This window comes from Periplaneta americana, chromosome 4 (assembly GCF_040183065.1).
Source record: "Periplaneta americana isolate PAMFEO1 chromosome 4, P.americana_PAMFEO1_priV1, whole genome shotgun sequence".
Taxonomy (NCBI): Eukaryota; Metazoa; Arthropoda; class Insecta; order Blattodea; family Blattidae; genus Periplaneta; species Periplaneta americana.
Genome location: NC_091120.1, coordinates 60,330,319 through 60,353,788, shown reverse-complemented (window position 1 = coordinate 60,353,788; position 23,470 = coordinate 60,330,319). Strand labels below are relative to the sequence as shown.

The window sequence follows — 23,470 nt, the reverse complement described above, 5'->3', positions numbered from 1 at the left end:
TTTATTTCGATTAAATATTGCGAAATTCTTGTACATTCATTTATGCACAATTCAATAATTTTCAGTTGCACCGCACGAATATTTAGATATGTTGAAATTATAGGTTATGTTTACTGCCCCTTTCTGTCTAATTGTAGTGGTCTCCAATGCCCTGCCACTACATATGTATGTTATGTCATATGGAAATTATAGGTTATGTTTACTATATTTAACTTATATTCCTATATTCGCAATTATACATTATAATTAAACATAATGCCATGTATGACACCCGTCACATTCTATTTGTCTGTATTTTAATACTACAATTGAGTACTGAATTATTGTATTTATTTACCAACTAAGAGACGAAGTAACACAATCGTACGTACACTAATTTCATAGGAGTGGTAAGGTAAATTTTCTGTCTACAATTAAGGAAGGTAGATGTGCTAAATTAAAATCACAATATAAATTCGTTTTTATTGAACCCCAAAATAGCTTCCACTCTAAACTTAAAATGTTGATGCAAACAGATTATGTTAACACGTAAAATTCTCTTCACATTAAAATAACACAGTTTTGTAATTATTTCTGCAACATATTATGCAACAAGAAGTAAACGGAACTTATGGACACATTACACTAAATAAAGCTTAGCAATGATACGCAATAAAGTTATAATATAATATTTCACTAAGCTACATACACTGAAATAGAAGACCCGAACATACATTACGGCCTGGTCTAGATCGAAAAGACATTGACTGTGCCGTATTTCGCTTTGTTGTGAAAAGTTGTGTAAACTGTGAAATGTTCGTTATCGGTTGTAATAACTGTAAATGGCTAAAATACAATAATTTGAATAATAATATGGGACAAGGAGACGTTTGTGGTACTATAAATATTTTAAGAAAAAGAGGTCAGATTTATCCTTCTTCCGAAAGATCCAGGAAGGTGAGTTTATAAAATATAATATATACTTTACGAAAATAATATATAAACCTTATGTATTTCATATTTCAATAGTGGAAGGAAGGTGTTAATTTTTTCAAAGGAATACGATATCGAAAGTACAATACATTTTATCGTCTACTAGGGAAAGGGTCTGTGACGATAGTAGCGATCTTGGTGTTAGCAACTGTCTATGTATGCATATTTACTAAGTATTGAGCTTCGTGACTGTATATACTAGACTGTGATTATACTTCGTCATTGACCTTATAATTCAACTGGCACGCACACTAGTAAAAGTGCTGGAGACTTCTGAGCTGTGACGTAGAAACTTCACCGGCCGGCTCTGTGGCCAGCAGACAGTTCACCCGCATGTGGTACTGGTATTTCAGGTTACAGCTTGCATTAATGAAGAAGCCTAATGTAGAGCAAGTCTTTAATAGTCCAGCCTTTGTTCTATAACTTCCAAAATAAACATCTCAATGGAATACAGAAAGTGTTTGTATAACAATCTACTGGACTGAGAGAGTATCATGACGCAAAGGCTTCCGATGAATGTCCGCGCCAAGACTGAAGTTGGCACACAGATGAGTTCACACCACTTTAAACAGATGCCAGAAAGTCAAGACTGGCTTCGAGTGTAATAGTCATCATGATATGACAGTAATATATATATATATATATATATATATATATATATATATATATAACGTGTGACCAGTTCGAACTTTAATTAGAGTTCGAAAACTTTTCGTTACTCGATTTCCAAAGTTCAGATAGTTATTACTCCGCTCCTACTATACTACTTCTTACAAATGGTTTTTAAGGAACCCGCAAGTTCATTGCAGCTGTCACATAAACCCGCCATCGGTCCCTATTCTGAGCAAGATTAATCCAGTTCCTACCATCATATCCCACCTCCCTCAAATCTATTTTAATATTATCCTCCCACCTACGTCTCGGCCTCCCCAAAGGTCTTTTCCCCCTCAGGTCTTACAACTAACACTCTTATGCATTTCTGGATTCACCCATACGTGCTACATGCCCTGCCCATGTCTGTAGGTACTTGTTTATTTATTTCTGTATTTCTTTACCTATGCATTCTTTTATTTCTTATTTATCTATGTCTGTCTGTCTGTCTATTCATTTAACCATCCATCTATTTATTTATTTACTGTACTTCAAAATCACCGTACAGACCAACTATACAAATCATCTCGGTTTCCAAAACAGAGGTTCCCTACAGACAAACCTTCAGATGTTACTATCGAGATCTCCGAAGGAAAATCATAGAAACAGAGACAAATACTTAAAATCCAAGTAAATTAAATGTTCCGCCCTTTCACCTACCCGCCTCTTGTATCGATCTATTTATTCATTCATTCACTTATCTATCTATCTATCTATCTATCTATCTATCTATCTATCTATCTATCTATCTATCTATCTATCTATCTATCTATCTATCTATCTATCTATCTATCTATCTATCTATCTATCTATCTATCTATCTATTTATTTACTACAATGTCACCGTAAAGACCCATACATGTTTTACAGTAGACTGTATATACGTTCTCACTGTGTTGGGTATTCTCTTTCATAGCTTCAACCTTTCTTCTAATAACATTGGACTTGTCTTGAAGTCCAGGAAAGATCAAAATAAGCCCTCTGTAGCTCTACTCCAAGAGTGATGATGATACTAAACAAGAGACAGAAGTGGTTAAGAAGGAAGGGCTTATACCCAAAATAATAGTGACCGCTACCTGAAAGCTGGCTCGCAAGGAAGGGGTATTTACTGGTTCTTAATATGTTGGCTTTTGTGAAGGATTATTTTATGCTAAATAAAGACCACAGAGTTTAGTATCTCTTTAAGTGCTAGCAGATTTTTGTTGGCTATTTAACGATGCTACATACACTATTGTTCAGCGTCGATGAAATTGGTGATAGCGAGATAGTATTTTGCGAGATGAGGATGAGAATTCGTCTCAGATTACTGACATTCGTTTTACAGTTGGGGAAAACATCGGAAAAACCTAATCAGCTAATCAGTCCAAGCGGAAATCGAACCTACGTTCAAGCACAGCTTCGGCTAGTAATTTTAAAGGAGTACAACTCAAGGTAGAAATATAAAAACCATATTTCACAAGATTTGTGTGCTTATTTCTGCTGGAAAAAGGAATATATTTTTTTATTACTATTTTGTGATGACAATTTTCAAGGCATCTGACCTTGGTTTATTAAATTATATGTATTATAACTTGTATTTTTCTTTCCACATGGACAAAACTAAACCTATGGCATTATCTGGCCCCTGAGGGAGTTCTATAAATTAAATTTGGCCCTCGAGAGGTATTAAGTTGGCCAACCCTGGTATACAGTATAAGTAAAAATTGCCAGTGTTATGAGTGGATGTGTATCAGAATGCTCAATGTTCATAAATTACAGTTGAGTAAATGCTTTTCAATTTTCTCTTCAACACAAAACCTTCATTTCATGTAGGTAGCCTATTATTCATACGTTCGTACAAATTCCGCGCTTACTTTTTCAAGCTTTACTCTGCTATTTTAAATTTCTCTTGAACGGGCAAAATTACTAGGCTATGTATTATCTTAATATTTCAATTGGTATAACACAGCAAATTAGGAATCTAACCCATGTCGACATGACCCATTCTTACTCAAAACAATGTTACGAGTAAGCTCCTTCAGCTTTACTAAAGATTCTTCAGTCACCCTGTATACAATTAAAAAATTAATGTACTTCTTTTCATTGAAATGTCATCGTGTTTGCCTGTCAGTACGCAACATCAAAATTGCAAAAGCTTGAGAGTGGTGCAGATGGCTTCTTAAACAAAAAAAGGACGTCAATCAAGGCTGTCGGAATTCGCTGTACATCGGTGCCCAATAAGAGTGATAGCGAAGCAGTAGGTCAGAAAGCTCAGCAGTAAGAAGTCGTCCATAAATTTCACATAATTCTACCGGTTGTCTACTGCCACACAAGAACAAAGGAGCGCAGCTCGCTGCTAACCCGAGGGGCTTCGCCAAGATCCAGTCACACACATTCTCGAGCTCGATGGTAATATCGTCTGTAGGGGGACCTTGCTCTTAATACACCGCCCAGAGACTACTAATGGATTCGACCAATCCTGATAGCATCTACTAGCCTATTGTTTTGTAACAACAAAAACCATCCAGTAATGTCTATCCCTACTAACTTGGTTAGTTGGAAAGTTCTCAAGGCAGGAAATGTCTCCGTGGATGCCTGCTGCAAACTCATCAAAGAAAAACGCCGACACAACCAATTGCTCGCAATTAACGCAAATTAGTTCTTTCATTTAAAGAGAACACGTATTAAAACTAATCTGCGGCCAGGTGACGTCTCAACATGTGTTGAACGCATCATTAGTGTTCTTTGCCAGCCATTAATGCTTCTGTTTTCAGCATTAGCCGTGTGCTTTTAGCCGTGACAGTCATCAATGTCTGTTTTCGACATACTTGGAATGCTGGAATGCATTATCAGCGCAGATCATGCAGTTGCTCAGGTGTGTAGATGCGTGATATTAAGACTCAGAGGATGCTTAGTAAAAGGAAAGCTGTCCATTCTTCAATAGACATTCTGCAATTCATCTTGCAAACCCACGTAATGATTCCCTGTATAGAATTTATAAACGACGAATTTATATGCATATTATTATGATTAAAAGCATGAAAGTATAGCAGTGTTGCCTTCAATTTGATATTTTATATTTGATTTTATATTTATAATTGGAACGACATCAATGGAAAGAAAGAATATAGCAGCAACAATAAATAAAGGAGTAAGACAAGGGTGTCCACTTTCACCGTCACTTTTTAATATTTATATTGACAAAATCGTAATGGATTGGTAGATGGATTTAAATGAACATTTTAAAATTAAAGAAAATATATTCGCACATACATTGCTCTTTGCGGACGACCAAGTTTTAATATCCAGTTCTCAAAACGGGGCACAGAGGGCTCTATTCCAATTAAATAATATAAGTAAACGTTTTAGCTTAAATATTTCAATTAACAAAACAAAAGTTTTAGCATTTAGAGGAGCAGATATATTAAGAGCCAAAATTGTCTTGGAAGGAAAAATTATTGAACAGATAAATTCTTTCAATTATCTTGGGTGCAACATTTCTTATATGAAGAATGAAGATATTCAAAACAAGATTAATAAATTCAGCTATGTATGCGGTGTCATTAATAGATCCCTAAAAAGTACTAGAAAAGAAACAAAAATTAAATTTTATAAGGTAATGGCAGTGCCAATGTTGCTTTATGGGTCTGAATTTTGGATCCTTACTAAAAAAAGAAGAAAGAAGAATAGAAGCAGCAGAAATGAAATTTCTGAGATCTGTAGCAGGTTACACCTTATTGGATAGGAAAAGAAGTGAAGATATAAGGGGGGAACTAAGCATTTTTAAATTAATAGACAGAATAAAACAATATAGAAACGATTGGAAACAACATATGCAAAGAATTGAAGCAGATCGCATACCAAAACTGATGATGAACTATAACCTAATAGGTAGAAGAAATGTTGGTAGACCGAAAACAAGATGGGCTCAACAATGTTAAAAAAAATGAGACCGGAACGAGCCTTATAAGGCTTAATCCATGATGATGATGAAGATGATGATGATGATGATGATGATGATGATGATATTTAAAGGAGTGAGAATAATACAGGCCTAGTCTTAAGCCACACAGACAAAATTTTACAGGAGAGCGTGTTAAAGGTTTAGAGTCCAATGCTATTAGGTGCGATATCATAATTTCTTCAGCGTATACTTCATTTGTTGAGCAATTTTTATAATGTACCGGTATGTAAAGATTAATTTTGTGGTCCTACAGAATGGTAACAACGGTTAGGCTACCATTTGTTATTAATGAAGAAAGATTCGATCCGGTGCTACGGATTGAGCCTCGGCGTAGCTCAGTAGTTAGATCACCCAGTGCGTAGAACTGGGGGTCCCGGGTTCGATCCTCAGCGCCGGAGCGAATTTTTCTCCATTAATAGCAATTTTTATAATGTTTTTTCTAGTAGCTTCCTCACATGTGTAAGAATTGAACTAGCACAAAACACCATTTTTTATAAAAGTGTGCCTTTGGACTATCTCATTCTCACTCCTTCATTTATTTATAAATTTAGTACATAAAACATATAAAAATCGGAAACATCCGTATCAGCAAAACTCGTGTTTGGGTGTAGTTTCATCTACATACAAGATATACATAAGTTAATACACAGAAATTATAAGCTACACTTCTGATTTTTTTTAATTTGTTATTTAGCAACGTTGGATTAATTGCGGGATTATCTAACGTTGGTGGAATTGGTGATAGCGAGATGTTACTTGACGAGATAAGACCGAAAGTTATCTAAGGGGCTACCCGACATTCGTCTTACAATTGGAGAAATGTAGGAAAGAAGAAATTAGAGACCGAGACAATTATTTGAAGAACATTTTGGCAAAATATTAAATTTATTTTGGTAAAATATGAAAACAAGAAACAAATAATTCAACTCCAAAATATATTCGTTTCGGAACCATTTGGAGCACATTTACATAATTACCGTATTTAGAAAATAATCCTTTAGGGTGCTAGGCCTAAGCATAGACATTTTGCTAACCCGCGCTATGAGCGTGCTAAACTAGCCCCGGCTATCGACTGGTTACTTGTACAGGATACATATATCATATCGCTAACACTGGTTTATGAATACGAGAAACGTTAATTCGCTGATCATCCACCGGAAGTCCGTGCTAAGAATGTCTATGAATATGGCCCTTAGAGATATAGGGTGCTATTCATAGACATTTGGTTTGCCCGCGCTACGAGCATGCTAAACTAGCGCCGGCTATCGACTGGTTATTTGTACAGGATTCATACCATATCATGTGGCTAACACTGGTTTATGAATACGAAAAACGTTAGCTCGCTGACCATCCACCGGAAGCCTGCGCTAAGAATGTCTATGAATACGGCCCTAATAGTTTTGTCTATATATAATATATGCTACCAAATAAAATACAATGAATCTGCACAATTAAACAGTTTCACCATCAAGAACTAGGTAAATCAATTTCTTACAGTGAAGAACAAAAAAAAAAAGAAAATGGTTTGTTGCGTATCCAGGTTTCGAGCAGGCAACTCCACTCGTTCCTTCGTGCGTCGCCAGCCGACGTTCGGGGAATGCTATGGAATGATGACGAAATGAATGTAGATGCCTAATAGCCTATGGGGAAATGGGAGAACCCCGAGAAAAACTCCAACTGCGATCTTGTCGCCACAAGTGCCAATGAAAAATCCCAGGCATGACCAGGACTCGAACTCGGACCACCTGCATGACAGGCGGAACATCAGCCACCGCAGGGGACATCAACGGGTTAACTACATGAGCTTAGGGATGTACAAAACTAATGCGGCATGCATTAAATTAAATGTTTCAAATCAAGTCAAATAGGGCCTACGTAATATAGGTATTCTTATGATCACTATAGCTTAGCACTCATTATAAATAATCACTTATAAACTCTAGGTCGTTTACACTAGAGCACTTTAGTTAGTCTATACTGTTTCGTCAGGACGAGTCTGGCTTTATTAGAATGAATACAATTACTATACAAACGTAAAGCAGTTACGAGATTTATTTTAGTAGGTTATTTTACGACGCTTTATCAACATCTAAGGTTATTTAGCGTCTGAATGAGATGAAGGTGATAATGCCGGTGAAATGAGTCCGGGGTCCAGCACCGAAAGTTACCCAGCATTTGCTCATATTGGGTTGAGGGAAAACCCCAGAAAAAACCTCAACCAGGTAACTTGTCCCGACCGGGAATCGAACCCGGGCCACCTGGTTTCACGGCTAGACAGTTACGAGATGATAGGCTGTTAGACGTGTAGCGAAATATTTTTCATCAGGTTTATTTTACAAAAAATTGTTTGCAGAAATAAGTGGATTCAAAGATTCATGGTGAACCGGACCGCGCTCATTCCCGCTTTAGTTGATTACCTCGTTTTCCCCGAGATTTCCCCCATTTGTAAGGCGAGTGTCGGTAACTCCACGTCGAATCCTCTGCCTCAACTCCCCAAATGCCGTCTCGCTATCACAAATTCCATGGACGCTAAATAATATAATAGGTAATAATGACGATTTTAAATAACAGACCAGATAACTTATCTATACCTCTTCATAGAACATCTTGTTATTCATCATCTTTTACAGTATCCACCTCGCGACAGTGGAATTCCTTGTCACAAAGTAGGGCCTATTAGGGGCTGCAAGACAATAAACACTTTTAAAAATAGCTTAAATAATAACCTTCTTAACAATTCACTCTAATTGAAGGGTTCTGAACCATAGTGGGCCAAGTGCCATTTACTAAAACCGTAGAAAACAGGGGTTAAAATGAAGTTATTACTATAATTCAATGGAAACATATAGCAAGTAATATAAAGTATGCTCAATAAAACTAAATGATATATCAATCTTCATTAAACTACGGTATTCACTTAACTTTAACCCTTACTTTCTCCGTTTTTAATAAATGGCGCTTGGCCCACTATGGCTCTGAACCCTTCAATTATACTGACTATATGGTAACTTCTTTCTTTAGACATGCATCCTGATAGCTCTGTATTTTCAAAATTAGACTTACTTACTTATTTTTAAGGAACCCGGAGGTTCATTGCCACCCTCACATAAGCCCGCCATTGATCCATATCCTGAGCAAGATTAATCCATTCTCTATCATCATATCCCACCTCGCTCAAATCCATTTTAATATTATCTTCCCATATTTTCAAAATTGTGTCTCAATAATCTCTTCCTATTATCTAATATTATTTGAAATATTATTAACATTCTATGTATTTTAGTTTAATTCTGTTACACAGTTTGTATTTCATTGTTTAATTAATAGTTCATAGTATTTTACTGTTTAATTCATAATAATTGTATTCTTTGTAACTTATAAGTTCATAGGCTACATATGTATGTATACTTTTTACTGGTTGAGTGGAAGAGAAGGCTTTACGATCTTAACTCTGCCAGCTAAAATAAATTATTATTATTATTATTATTATTATTATTAATTATAAAAACACCTATACTTCGTTTCAGAATATCTGACAGCCGACGTAAATATTGCCGACAGAGAAGGAGAGAAGTATAATTGCTATTCAATCAATGGCAGAGGTCTCATTTCACGTTTGTCTTGAAGTTAGGCGGAAGTAGAACGCTTCAGACCGCTCAACTTCAAGACAAGCGTCGAACGAGACCTGCCATTGGTACAATAGCAACACAGTCTAATATATACAGTCGCGAAGCTCAATACATAGTAAATATGCAAACATTAGATAGTTGCTCACCACTAGGATCGCTAATAGTCTATCGCCTCATGACAGGCAATGCAAAATAGTACCGTCACAGTCTATTGTTTCTAACACCCTCAAAACTCAAGCTTCGTGACTATATATAGTAGACTGTGATAGCAATTTATCCTTCACTTTCTCTCTGCCGACAATGTTTACGTCCCCTGTCAGACATTATGGAACGAAGTATAGTCAAACTATATCTTTTGGGTGTACTAGGAGTGACACTCTGCATTAGTCCCCGCCAAGTGAACTTATTTACAAGCCAAAAACCTTGAGAATGTACTCTTCTTGTTAACAAATCTTTGGCCTCAGCATTGCTCCGAAAATGAGTCTTACATGACGGCCGCCTTGAAAGGCTTGAAGCGTCGCAACATCTATTTTTAATCACTGAAATCAACATTATATATAGTGCGCATCACTGACAAGGGTCACGGTAGCCGCCTCGATCACGAAGTCACGAATCACGGCAGTCTCACATAAATAGAGCGTGCAACACGTCGGCTCGCCCGTCCGCCTGCCTCGCGCTTTTTGTCTCTGGCGAGAGATTCCTGTTATAAACAACTTAGTATTAATGACTCATATAAGCTGTGGAGGTGAACATCTTGCAGTATACGGAAACTGAAGAACACAGACTTATTTCCTCTTAGTCACTATGATACGGAAAATCATAAAGGCTTACAACATAAATAAGGTTTCGTCTTTTTTCTTCTGCTGGACCCACTTTAACTCAACCACTACTTTATATTACGTTTATCGTAAATGGATTTTAGTTGCTACAGTCATCAACACGGTACTCTATACGTTGTTTGTCCGGTGTTTTAAGATGTGCCGTTGTATGGAGTAGCAGATGTTTTAAAATGCCTGCACACACACTGTCATATACTACAATTCAAGGATGTCCAAGTTTTCTTTTAGCACTAGCATTATTGATGTACCGAACTTTTCCATTATACTCGAAGTCTTATCCTTACAAGAAAATCCTTAACATCGGGTCGAAAATCTTTGTAAAGGTTTGTGTGTGTGTGTGTGTGTGTGTGTGTGTGTGTGTGTGTGTGTGTGTGTGTATGTATGTATGTATGTATGTATGTATGTATGTAAAATGCCTGCACACACTGTCATATATTACAATTCAAGGATAGCCTGTACGTATATATGTATGTATGTATCTATGTATAAAGATGTGACCTACAACAATGTAAATACAAATAAAAACTACAAGACATAAGAAGTAGGTTCCAAATAGAGCGTAAAATGTATCATTCTATTAGTACTAAAATATTTTTGTACTTGTTAACGAAGACAAGTCAGACGCATCACGTCTAACTGGCTGAGTAGATTGTACAGATACTGCAGCATGGCAACCTGGCTCTCCTCCGAGACGTTCGCAGAGTAGTTACGCATACGGCTTCCTACCGTGTATTATCGGTAATTCCACACACCACGAACTATTACTGTAAAATATTCGTAAGTATAAACAGTTGAAATATAATTTACTCACCCAAATGAAGGAGATGCTGAAGCTGTTTGCTTCTTGTTTGAAACATTTATAGTAAATGTTTAAGAAGTGGATCATCAGTTGCTGAAGTTCCCGTTGAGAATGGAGACGAAGTTTCCTAGGACAAAAGTAACAAGGAATTACGTCGAAAGTTCGTTCATAAAAACAGTGGGTTGTACATGCCATCGCAGAATCCTGTGAAAAGATAATTGTTCATATTTTAATCATAGTCTATGTAAAAACAATTTAGCTATACAGTATGAATTATATACAATTTATACTAACAGCCTTACTAATAAACAGTGTATATTTTTATACGAGACTTATGCAGAGTTGAGACAGAAAACGTTACTAATAAACCGTGGATAAGCTATGGACGTATAAACAGGCTGTAACTATACAATGGGAATTGCTTTGCAGTAGTTATATACACGAAACCCTTTGTTTAAGTGTTGTATATAGAGAAAAAATGGCCGCCCCTCTAACAGCTGTTCATATCGACTGTAATTTTATTATGATGGTTACCTTGTATAGTCCGACCATCGGATCTGTGCCCCCGTAAGATATGCGAACTGAACCATAATTCCTTTTCAGCCTCGGCAATTCATTTCTCTCCCTGTATTCCTATTTCTCTCTTTTCTATCCCTCTCTCTTTCTCTCCCCCACTACTCACAATTTTGAGCCTTCTTGAGGGACAGTTTATTTGCACTTGCAGTCCAGTGTTGTCAACTCAACATGAATACTGTAGCACGGAGTGGTGAAAGAAATATTATTAAGCAAGTAATAGCATTTTACGTAAATCAATCAGCGTCATTAGATCTACTTAAATTAAATTATGAATAAGTAATAATTAACCTTAAATTATTATAGGCAATATTCAAGAGACATGGCACTGTTTGACGGAAGTTTGGCAACATCCCTATTCGGCAAGGTTCGTGGCCTGCTGTTTGACGTAGTGGGAGAGAAACGGGTGGAATGGGGTGAGTAGAGGCGTTAACTTTTCCAAGAACGACGACAGCGCTGAAGGGGCATAGATCCGATGGTCCGACATTAACCACAGAAGACCAAACCAAAGATCATAGAATTATTAGAATAATATTGCTGTAGCTTGTACTCTTTGACCAAAATGTAGTGTGGTAATCGATTAGAGCCAGTTGTACTATCGATATTTAACACGCCACACTAGAGCGCTCCACCGGATGCAGTAGAGAACCTCAGATATTCTATTACCTTTCGTAACGAAGTAATGACGAAACTATGACGTAGCTGTGTAACAGTTATATTGTTGTACACGACGTATGTAGTGATTATTAGTAAGGAATTTACACACGACTTATAAACGAGCTACTTATTGTATAAGTATAAGACAGTTAAACGTCTGTATATAGGGTTTTTATTAGTAAGACGTTAAAAATATTAGTGTCATAAGTCTATAATAATTAGTCCCGAATAGACGAAACATCATGTTGATGGTGATAATGATGGTATTTTTAAATATTGCATATATATGCCTAACAGCTGTAACCAAGTTGGCTCTTCTCAATGCCACTACCGTTTTGTGAACCTAATGCAAAATTTATAAATCATTAACTAAGATACGTTGTAATTTAATGTAGCCCTACAGCATATAATTAATAATAATAACAATTATGCGGATGACGTGAATAAATTAGGAGAAAACCCACAACCTATTAGGGAAAACACGGGGATTTTACTTGAAGCAAGTAGGTACGAAATCTAATGAGATAGGTTTGGAAGTAAATTCCGAAAAACAAAGTATATGACTATGTCTCGTGACAACAGCATAGTACGAAATGGAAATATAAAAATTCGAAATTTTCCTCTGAAAAGGTGGAAAAATTCAAATACCTCGGAGCAACAGTTCAAATACAAATAACACTCCAGGGGAAATTAAATGCAGAATAAATATGGGACATTCCTGCTATTATTCGATTGAGAAGCTTTTGCCATCTAGTCTGCTTTCAAAAAAACTGAAAGTTAGAATTTATAAAGCAGTTATATTACCGGCTGTTCTGTATGGTTGTTAAACTTGGAATCTCACTTTGGGAGGAGAACAGAGGTTAAGGGTATTCGAGAATAAGGTGCTTAGGAAAGTATTTGGGGTTGAGAGAGATGAAGTTAACTTGAAATCAAACTTTTACGAAAAAATTATCGATCACTTTCGATTGCTAGGGATCAGGTATCTTAGAATGCCAGTGTACATAACAGTTAAGGCTGGTTCACAATAAATCGGGAACGGAAACGACAAAGAGAACGAGAACGGAAATAATGTTAAAATACATGTAGGCCTATTTAAATGTGAGCATTCACTATAGTTAATTGGGAATGCTCACATTTAAATAGGCTATATTTATTTTAACAATATTTCCGCTCTCGTTCTCGTTGTCGTTTCCGTTCCCGGTTTATTGTGAACCAGCCTTTATTCAATGTTAAAAGAAGACCTGGATATGTTAGACTGAAGCCTATGAGAAATAAGCATACATGAATCATAACCGAAGAATGCCTTCATCTCGAGTTCCTGAGATGATGTATGAATACCGTCCTAAGGGAAAATGGGAAAAAAGGAAGTGCGCCGATAAGTTGGAGATACCAATTCCAATAGTCCTGAGATCGTAACAGGTTAATGATCATAAACTTTACAGATGATAATGATGATTACGATGATAAAATTTTCCATACCACTCTTAAGATTTTATGGATTTGCAACGAACAGCAGGTGGGTTCTATTGTCTCTCGATTCAAAGGCGGGGCATCAAGTTAGAGTGCAACTATTATTGTCAGAAAGAAGCCTGGAAATCAATATAAACTGGAAAATAATGTGATAACAAAACTAGTTAGACTTATTTACTGGAATGTCGGATTCATTGTCGTGAACTTACTTAACAGCAGAAGAGACGCGAATACTTTTATTTCCTGAGTAAGTTAATAAAAAGAAACTTCCACCTTGTTCGATAATAAAACTTACATACTTTCAGAAGGTATTTCTGAAATATGGTTAATGTAAGAACGAGCAGTAGAAACGGTATAAACAATTCAGAATATGATTTCCTTTCCTTCCTCAAATATACACACGGACTAAGTTTATAGAGGAGACCAAGTTTATGGTATAATTACTCTGACGTAAGTTACACAAAACAAACTCCACGCATATATATTCCTCTCTTAAGGTTGCTCAGTAGTCGTTTTCCTTCCGCTAGTGTAGTATGTTTACTCTAATCGAACATTTTCGTGTCGTGTCATGAGTCATGCTGAGACTTCACATGGAAATATTTACAGTTATATCTAGTGTTTTCCATACATGCCTGTTTTTTTCCTGTTCGGCTAAATCAGTGGTTCCCAACCTTTTTTGAGTGACGTCACACTTTACTGACCGCCCACGATATCGCGACATATTATTATTATTATTATTATTATTATTATTATTATTATTACTACTAATAACCAGTACTGTTCTTCTGGAGAAAAATGTGAATATTTTATAGCGGACGGAGAGATATTACTGTTCACTGCACTGGAATTTTGTCGTTTTAACCTCATTTTCGTTTAACTAAGACTTTCAAGATCTAAGCTGAACTGAAAGAAAAATTATATTAAAAACACAATTATTCACACATATTTCGGTTCCATCGAAAATTCTAAAAACAACAAGCAGCAACTTGAGTGGCATTAGAAAAAAAAAGGTGCGTGTCAATCCAACCTATCTATGCTGGATATCCAATAAAAATTTTTATTATCGTTTTAGAAAACTCGCCTGTTTAAATTAATGTGAAGTCTGCGCTTGGTGGGTTGCACAGAGTTTCTCTATACGTGGCCTTATGGTTCAAAAACTGAACTGAGCATTGTTGCAGGTGTTCAAGTTTCATTGGTACAGTCTGTCTAAAAATAAAATGTACCATATCAAAGACTTCGTTGCAAATAAAAAATGCGTTGTAAAGAGACTTTCTGGATGGCATACAATTTATTTTCCAATTCCAAAATTTCGCGATACACTCCATGGAGCTGCGCGACACATCGGTTGGGAACCCCTGGGCTAAATGATTCATTTTAAATTATATTATTATTTCGTGTGAAAGCAGTTTTCTTATTAGAGAACTTTTATGCTACCTGAAAATAATTTACAGAAATAAATCTACTTTCCAATGATTATAAATGTTTTAGCTAAAATGGTTACTTTATTAAACGTTTAATTTCTTTGTGAAATTCGTAATTTTATATATTATATTTTTATTATATGAAGTACTCTAAATCTGCAACATATCCACTTCGAGAGATTTTCGCGGAAACACACTTTCTTGGCATTCCTGCCATCGAAAAATGGTTTTGGGCTTGTGTTTTCTCGTCTCTCTATCTCGAACTATTTGTAGACTTTTGTCCATATTCAGTATCTAAGATTCAGTTATCCTAAAATGGCGTATATGGTAAATAATCATGGCCTTTACTTGAAATCGAAATAATACAATGCCTATTTCTTCCAAACCTGGTTCAATTCAATGAATTTCTTCATTATTTGTGGGTAGGGCTACTTAAAATGAACTACTAAAACGATATTAGTTCGTGTCAAAAAATGTTTACCTACATAGTTAAACCTTGCCTTCGGTTATGATTTACGTCTAAGTTCTACCATCACCAGCATAGAAGAATCATCACAAATGGTCATGAGATATGCGGGTATAGTAGTTGCAACGGCCATAATTTGCCACACCTGTGATCTCCTTTAAGGTCAACAGGCGGAAGGTTGTTTGCGGATCTACGCTGGTCTACGCAGAAAAAAACAGTGCTGCCACAATTTTTACTTTTTGCATAGATTCTTAAAAAAAACAGGAAAAAATGGAGGATATATAAATTACAAGAAACTCCAACTTCCACTGCAGCTCTATCAGCTCAACCTGTGGAATATACTGATGAAGTGATATAGAATAGACATGCCCAGCCGGGGCAACTCTAGCGTTCGTACGAGGTGCGTATAATATATTTTATATATGTGCCTGCATGGTATTCTGAGATTCTACGTTACTGTTGCACCTCGTTTGAAGGCTAGATTTTCTCCGGCTGGGCATGCCTGATATAGGCCTAGATGGTAACTTACTGACCACTGATTTTCAGATGAACAGAATACAGGGTGTTTCATAATTTCCATTACAAACATCTAGGGGTTGTAGAGGAGACTAAGTAGATAAAGTTTTGATTAGGAACCCATGTCCGGAAATGTATAGTTTCTATGCAAAATAAGTTTGAAGATCGAATCGATTTTACATCTCCCACTTTACTAGAGACCATGAGCTCTTGCCAGTACGCACTACAAGAGTGGTTCCACGTACGGCCTAACGTGGTCCCAGGTGCTTGACCTTCCTGCAAGAGGTACTATGAAGATTTGCCACTGGCACTACGTCAGCAAATGTGGTTCCAACACCCGCGCACTTCTCACTTGTCATCCGCGAACATCTTCACCAAACATTCGGGGAAAGACGGATAGGTCGAGGTGGTCCAACTCCTTGGCCACCACGGTCGCCAGATTTAACTCTCGACTTTTTCCTTTGGGGCCACATTAAGAATCTTGTTTATGAGACTCCTGTAGAGTCGGAGGAAGATCTTCATTGTCTCTAATGAAGTGGGAGATGTGAAATCGATACGATCTTCAAACTTATTTTGCATCGAAACGATACATTTCCGGACATGGGTTCCTAATCAAAACTATATCTACTTAGTCCCCTCTACAACCCCTAGAAGTTTGTAATAAGAATTATGAAACACTCTGTATATTTAACTATTTATTATATTAATGTTATTTGGATGAAAAAAATGATGGAAAATGTGAATTCTAGTTGCTTAACAAGTGGTTTTAGTTGTTTCTGGACTGTGTTTTAGTTGGAAAATGTTTATATTGCTGGCAACATTGTCAATAGTACCAATATCAGTACCGGTACTTAGGTCCATGGTAAATGATGTCATTTATGCACGTCTTAGAGATAAAAGTTCAAGAAAACAGACTATATAAGGAAATATCATTGATAACATGATGAAAGAATCGCATTCTCGTGAAACAAATAAAGCGTATGATAAAGTATGTGCTATCTTCGTAACGACTTTTACATTACTGTCTGTAAAAGCTCACTTTAAAAATTATTGTGTACTCAAGTATTAAACACACTAATATATTTATGAACATCGTGTTTGTAAATGCTTTTATTCTATACCAGCGTTGAAATCTCCGCGCGTTACTTTAGAATTCAAGCGAGAGTTGTTCTGCTGTCCCGGACTGGATTCATTCAAGATTGTAAACACGAAACATTTGTTTTAATATGCACAGAGCTGGAAATCAGCCTGGGGTCGCGTTACCTCTCAGCACGAAGGATCCAAGCTGGTGGCGTGCGCTGAGGTCGAGGGATCCCATCACGAACTTAATTTCTGCCCATCGTCAGTCATGATGACGAAGTGTGCTACATGACGTTTCAAAGCATTCCTGCCCGCTCTGCCGGCTTCTCTAGGTCACTAGATAATTGCAATTGGAGTCTCCATCGCAAGATCAGAGGTCGCAAGTGGGCGACTCCCCACTCAGATCGACGGAGCGGCGCCACTCTCGCAGAGTGGCCGATGTTAAGACGCGCCGCGAGTGTGTGGAATATATTAAAGCTGCCTCGCCTTGACGTCAGGATCTGTTGGAACTTCTGAACTAATCGCTGCTGTAATAAGTTTCTAAATAGAAATGTGACCTTCAGAATTGAATAAATTAATTTATAAAGAAACACTATCCTATAATTAATAATTATTGTCATCAGGGCCGCCCATAAGGGGGACACTACTCGAGTGGGGAGGTTCGGACCTATTCTTACATTTTTTTAATGAAAAGGAAGACACAGAATATTCGTAGTTTTTTTTCTTACATGAAATAAGAATTCTGTTAAGTTACATATTATTGAAATAGTAATTATGTTTTCAACAAGTCCACACCTGTAAAGTAACGGTTAGCGTGTCTGACCGCGAAACCAGGTGGTCCGGTTTCGAATCCCGATTGGGGCAAGTTACCTGGTTGAGGTTTTTCCAGGGATTTCCCTCAACCCAATATGAGCAAATGCTGGGTAACTGTCGGTGCTGAACCTCGGACTGATTTCATCGTCATTATCTCCTTCATTTCATTCAGACGCTAAATAACCTGAGATGTTGATACAGCCTCGTAAAATAACCAACTAAAAATATTTTCAACAAGTGTTACGAAGTAGGGTACTATTATTGGAGGATTATGATTAAAATATCCTACTTCTGAAGAACTTCTATAAATGTGATGTTTCAGTTAGAATATTATAGTACAATTTTGTTAATTAGGCTACATTACACTGATTTAGTTGTACCTGAATATTAGTTTTTCTTAAACATAATAATGTGTGCATGTATTTGTTTTTTTAGAATTACATTTTTTTCTGCTAATTGTAAGACTTTATTTTTTATTGGGTTATTTTACGACGCTGTATCAACATCTCAGGTTATTTAGCGTCTGAGTGATAAATGAAGGTGATAATGCCGGTGAAATGAATCCGGGGTCCAGCACCGAGATTTACCCAGCATTTGCTCGTATTGGGTTGAGGGAAAACTCCGGAAAAACCTCAACCAGGTAACTTGCCCCGACCGGGATTCGAACCTGGGCCACCTGGTTTCGCGGCCAGACGCTCTGACCGTTACTCCACAGGTGTGGACGTAAGACTGTTTAAACATGTTTGTAAACTGAGTATTTTTTTTTTATTTCTTTAATATTTCAATTTCAGTAACAAATAAGGATGCCTGACATCGTAATAAAATTACTTTAGCTTGTCTTAATACTGTATTTAAATTATATAATTTCAACACTCATTACAACACTGGCGAGTAGAAAGGGCCCTGACGAATGTTTATGGGGCGTCCACAATTTCTATGGACGACGTTGGTATCATTACTACTGTACTATTACTACATTGAATAACTATTTAATAGTAGTTGCAGTGATGATGATGATGATGATGATGATAATAATAATAATGAATTCAACAAACAGAAGCAACAGAGATTAGATTACTCCGATCTTAGCATAATACACAATGCTGAACTGCAGAAGCGAAGACATAACTTAAGATATGAACTGCAAGTCAGTAATATAATAGATAGAATAGGACATTATGGAAAGAACTGGTTTACACATACGTCAGGATAAAACCATTTTGAATACCATAACAGATATATTACTATAACCCTATTACCTAGAAAATGCTGGAAAGAACAATTCAATTTTAAAATCACATATGACTTTGTGAAACCAGAATAGGCCAGTAGACCTAATAATAATAATAATAATAATAATAATAATAATAATAATAATAATAATAATAATAATAATATGAACTCAGCACGCACTGATCAATTTAGAGAAGCATGTTGGCTCCATATTCCGATTAAAAGAATTCTAACGAATAGTAATGTTCATTTTTACCCTTCCTTCTCTACTAGTAAAAGTAAGAATAAGTAGGCCTACTATTTAAAAAAGAGCATTTTCTGCAGACCTCTGGAAAAAAACTAAGGAAGAGACTAGTGAAGTGCTTTGTATGGAGCGTGGCATTGTATGTGACAGAAACATGGACATTAGGACGAAATGAAGAGAAGCGAATAGAAGCATTTGAAATGTGGATATGCAGAAGAATTGAACGTGTGAAGTGGTCAGAGAGAGTAAGAAATGAGCTGTGTTGGAAAGAATGGGTGAAGAAAGAATGATACTGAAACTGATCAAGAAGATGAAAAGGAATTGGTTGGCTCACTGGCTGAGAAGAAACTGCCTTCTGAAGGATGCACTGGAAGGAATAGGAACGAGAGACGGGTACGGGGTAGAAAAAGATATCAGATCATAGACGGCATTAAGATATATGGATCATATGAGGAAACGAAAAGGAAGACAGAAAATAGGAATGATTGTAGAAAGCTGGGTTTGCAGTGAAAGACCTGCCCTTGGGCATAACACTAAATGAATGAATGAACTATTTTCAAATAAACCATACTCCACATATTCGTGAACAAGTATCTCGTGTTTATACGCAAGCATCCGGCACGTGTATCCACATTACATGCTTTTCAAAAGTCAAAATAAAGATGGCCTCGCCAACGACGATATAAATAAAGTTTTTGTTGTTACAGATGACGCCGATGGATGTTGAAATTATGATAATGACAAAAAAGACTTTCAGCTGTGAGCACTGGAAGTATTTCTTAAATATTTAAACAAATCAGTCTGTATTCTCAACTCTTTTGTTAGAAGTTGTGTGAAAAGCATTTGCATAAGGTTTCTGGTTTGTCTTACGACTCCCACCCATCACGTGACGCAATCCCCTAGAAATCATCCAGCAAGCGAGCGACCTTGTCTGTCATGAGAGATATTATTCCAATTCCATACCACACAGTCAAGCTGTGGGAACGGAAAGCAATGTTTGATGAAGCAGATCTTCTTCTAACATGTTTTCTTTCGTTTTTCTGACGCATTCTCCGAAGGAGTGAACCAGCGGGACAGACTTTGTACTACACCATACTCGCACATACAGCTGGTATTTCAGACCATCTGTGTTCTAGAGAGCCTACCAAGTACCTTCATAATGGTTAAATTATAATGCATTTGTTTCTTGCGTTTAAGTACGTATACCGTGCATCATGTAACAAATTTCGGAGATATGACGCCATCTTAAAACATCAATGCAAAAGCTTGAGTATGTTTAAATTTTAGTAAACAAATTTGGGTTCGAATAATTTCAAGGGAAAAATTGTTCCGGGGCAGGATATCGATCCCAGGACCTCTGAAAATATTCGAGTCTGCTTCACAAGGAGTTTTACCTGAAAACTAGACTTGCATAAATTTGGGTTGTTTGTTAAAATAATGGTATGAAATTTATTTAATTCTAATCGTCTAACTAAAGTTCTAAATTTTCTCCAAATTCTAAATGACTCTATACTTATACTAAATATTCATTTGTATCTACATATTAATGTTATTATTGTATCATAATTTTATTACAGTTTTTATAGACAGTAATGTTAGTTTCCAAATTAGTACCGTTTTCATTTTCATTAGTTAAATTAAATTCTTACATTATATTGTAATCGGATCTGAATAGTCACCTGGTTCGTCAGGCAGATGTATTCCTTCTTTGTGAGAAGTTACTTCATATAAAATATCGAAAAGAATTGCCTTTCGCTTTGGAAATAATTCTTTCCTCATTTAAAAATATTTTGAAATACAACAACTAAGTTTTATGCCACAGGACTTAAAACAATATTGTATGTGTGTACTACAGTACATAAACAATATTAAAACTCAACAGAACACAAATTTATTTCGTTTGATCAAAAACTAAAATTTAATTTATAATTTTAAAAAATCATACCCTATTGCTCGCATGTTATTTTACAGTAATGAAGACCGACACTGACACAAACTGCACAAAAAAAAAATTGAATTGATACATAATGCTAAGTCATATGAAAGATACTAAGATCCTCCACTTCTCTACCTTTGTAACTATTCTCAGACTTATTGCATTTGTAAAAATTTTAAATTAACACTTATAATGAATTAAAGACTTGCTCTGGAAACAATGCTATAAGTAAAAGCCGGATTTTTAGTTCCTTTATCGTCAGGTGAGTAATTACGGAGCATTGCTCTGAAAACAATGTTTTAAGTAAAATCCAGATTTTTAGTTCATTTATCGTCAGGTGAGTAAACGGAGCATTGCTCGAGTTGTGAGAGGGAAGAAGGTCGGTGCAGTGCTGTGCGGAATTTATGTGTACAACTTGTACAGTCCTATTAAAATAATCGAATATCCTCAAGGAAAACAAATACACAAAAGCACACACCAAAAACAACAATTTTACGAGCACATTATACATTACAAAAATAATTACTAAATTAAATGTTACATCAGGCCTTGTAAATATTTTACTAATCAAATCATTGATAAAATGTAAATTAAATGCCCAAATTGTCATGCTGAATTCAAAATTAATTACAATGAATCACAATCCACGAAGATGACAAATTACAAAGATTTATGTCCCCATTTATAGGGAAATGCTGCCTTCCGAATTTCTCTGTTAATTTATCGTACTTTAATACTAGTTTTCGACATTTTTTTTTTCTTTTACTTTTGAACGTGAATAGCAGTCGTACAGACATGACTAAACTGAAGTTGTATGTTTAGTGGCAAGGAAAATATTGTTTCAATCCGGGCAACTCTGTAGTGCATGTGTTACGTGCTGTGGTTGTAAGCTCTGTCTGTACTCAAGAACATGTGACGTAGTAAGTAAAGTCCATTAACTCTCATTCCATGCTGTAGGAACTAAAAATTCGGACTTTAGTTATGAGTTATTTCTATTTACAAATGGGCTAATGATGACCGTTTTTGTTACTTTTCTTGTAATACTATTTATCATAAGTAAAACAACAAATTTTTAGGAAATTATAGAATCATTAAATATAAATGAAACAGAATACAAGTAAATTTGGTTAATAAAATTTTTCAAATAACAAATCGTGTCTTTTCCGATATTACCTTTGCAAATGGGATAAATATTAATTCTCAAAGTCCTGCTTTGGAACTTATTACTTCCCTTTTCTTCTTGTACTGTATCATACTTCATTTTATGGTTCTTTTACTTCAACACGATGCATCTCTTTGCAGGATGTACACGAATCTCATGTATCAGTGTGACACCGGGTCCAGAGCCACCTCGAAGGTTGTTACTCCAGTATTTGGACCTTACAGACTGCCAGGCAGTGGAAGATGGTGGGCTTCGGGTAATCGTGAGAAACTGCCCACAGCTTGCTTATCTCTACCTGAGGCGATGCATCCAAATTACAGGTAAGTCTCAATCTTGTATTTATTTATTATTCTATCATGAATGTATTTATTTATTCAATCAATCATTTATTTATGTATTTATTTAATTTCTATCTATCTATCTATCTATCTATCTATCTATCTATCTATCTATCTATCTATCTATCTATCTATCTATCTATCTATCTATCTATCTATCTATCTATCTATCTATCTATCTATCCATCTATCCATCCATCCATCCATCCATCCATGTGAATATACAGTTTCTTAAATCCTATTTTACCCGAAATTACATTATAGTTATAGTTATAGAATGATAGTTATAATTTTATAACATACAGACATCTGACTTGGATAGCTCAGTATATATGCTACCGGGTACTTAAAAGTAACATTTACACCTACTGTAATTGAACTTTATTTTATTTTAGTAGGTTATTTTACGACACTTTATCAACATCTTAGGTTACTTAGCATCTGAATGAAATGAAGATAATGCTGGTGAAATGAATCCGGGGTCCAGCACCGAAAGTTACCCAGCATTTGCTCATGTTGGGTTAAGGGAAAACCCCGGAAAAAACCTCAACCAAGTAACTTGCCCCAAACGGGAATCGAACCCAACTATAGTTGAACTATAAATTCATTTTCTGTCCAAGGGCAGGTTTTTCATTGCAAACTCGGCATTTTCCAATCTTCCCTCTTCTCTCTCCTTCCTCTCAGTCTCGACATGCGATTCATATATCTTAAAGTTGTCTATCATCTGA

At 36.0% G+C, this 23,470-nt stretch overlaps 1 protein-coding gene across 2 annotated transcripts in view; it reads left to right on the top strand.

The window, feature by feature from the left end:
• LOC138697834 (F-box/LRR-repeat protein 7-like) overlaps positions 1-23,470 on the top strand; it is a 371,715-nt gene that overhangs the window by 340,804 nt on the left and 7,441 nt on the right. For both annotated transcript variants that reach the window (XM_069823395.1, XM_069823397.1), the window contains one exon: positions 22,545-22,724. In XM_069823395.1, the coding sequence (XP_069679496.1) occupies positions 22,545-22,724 (180 nt within the window). The remainder of the gene's footprint in view (positions 1-22,544; positions 22,725-23,470) is intronic.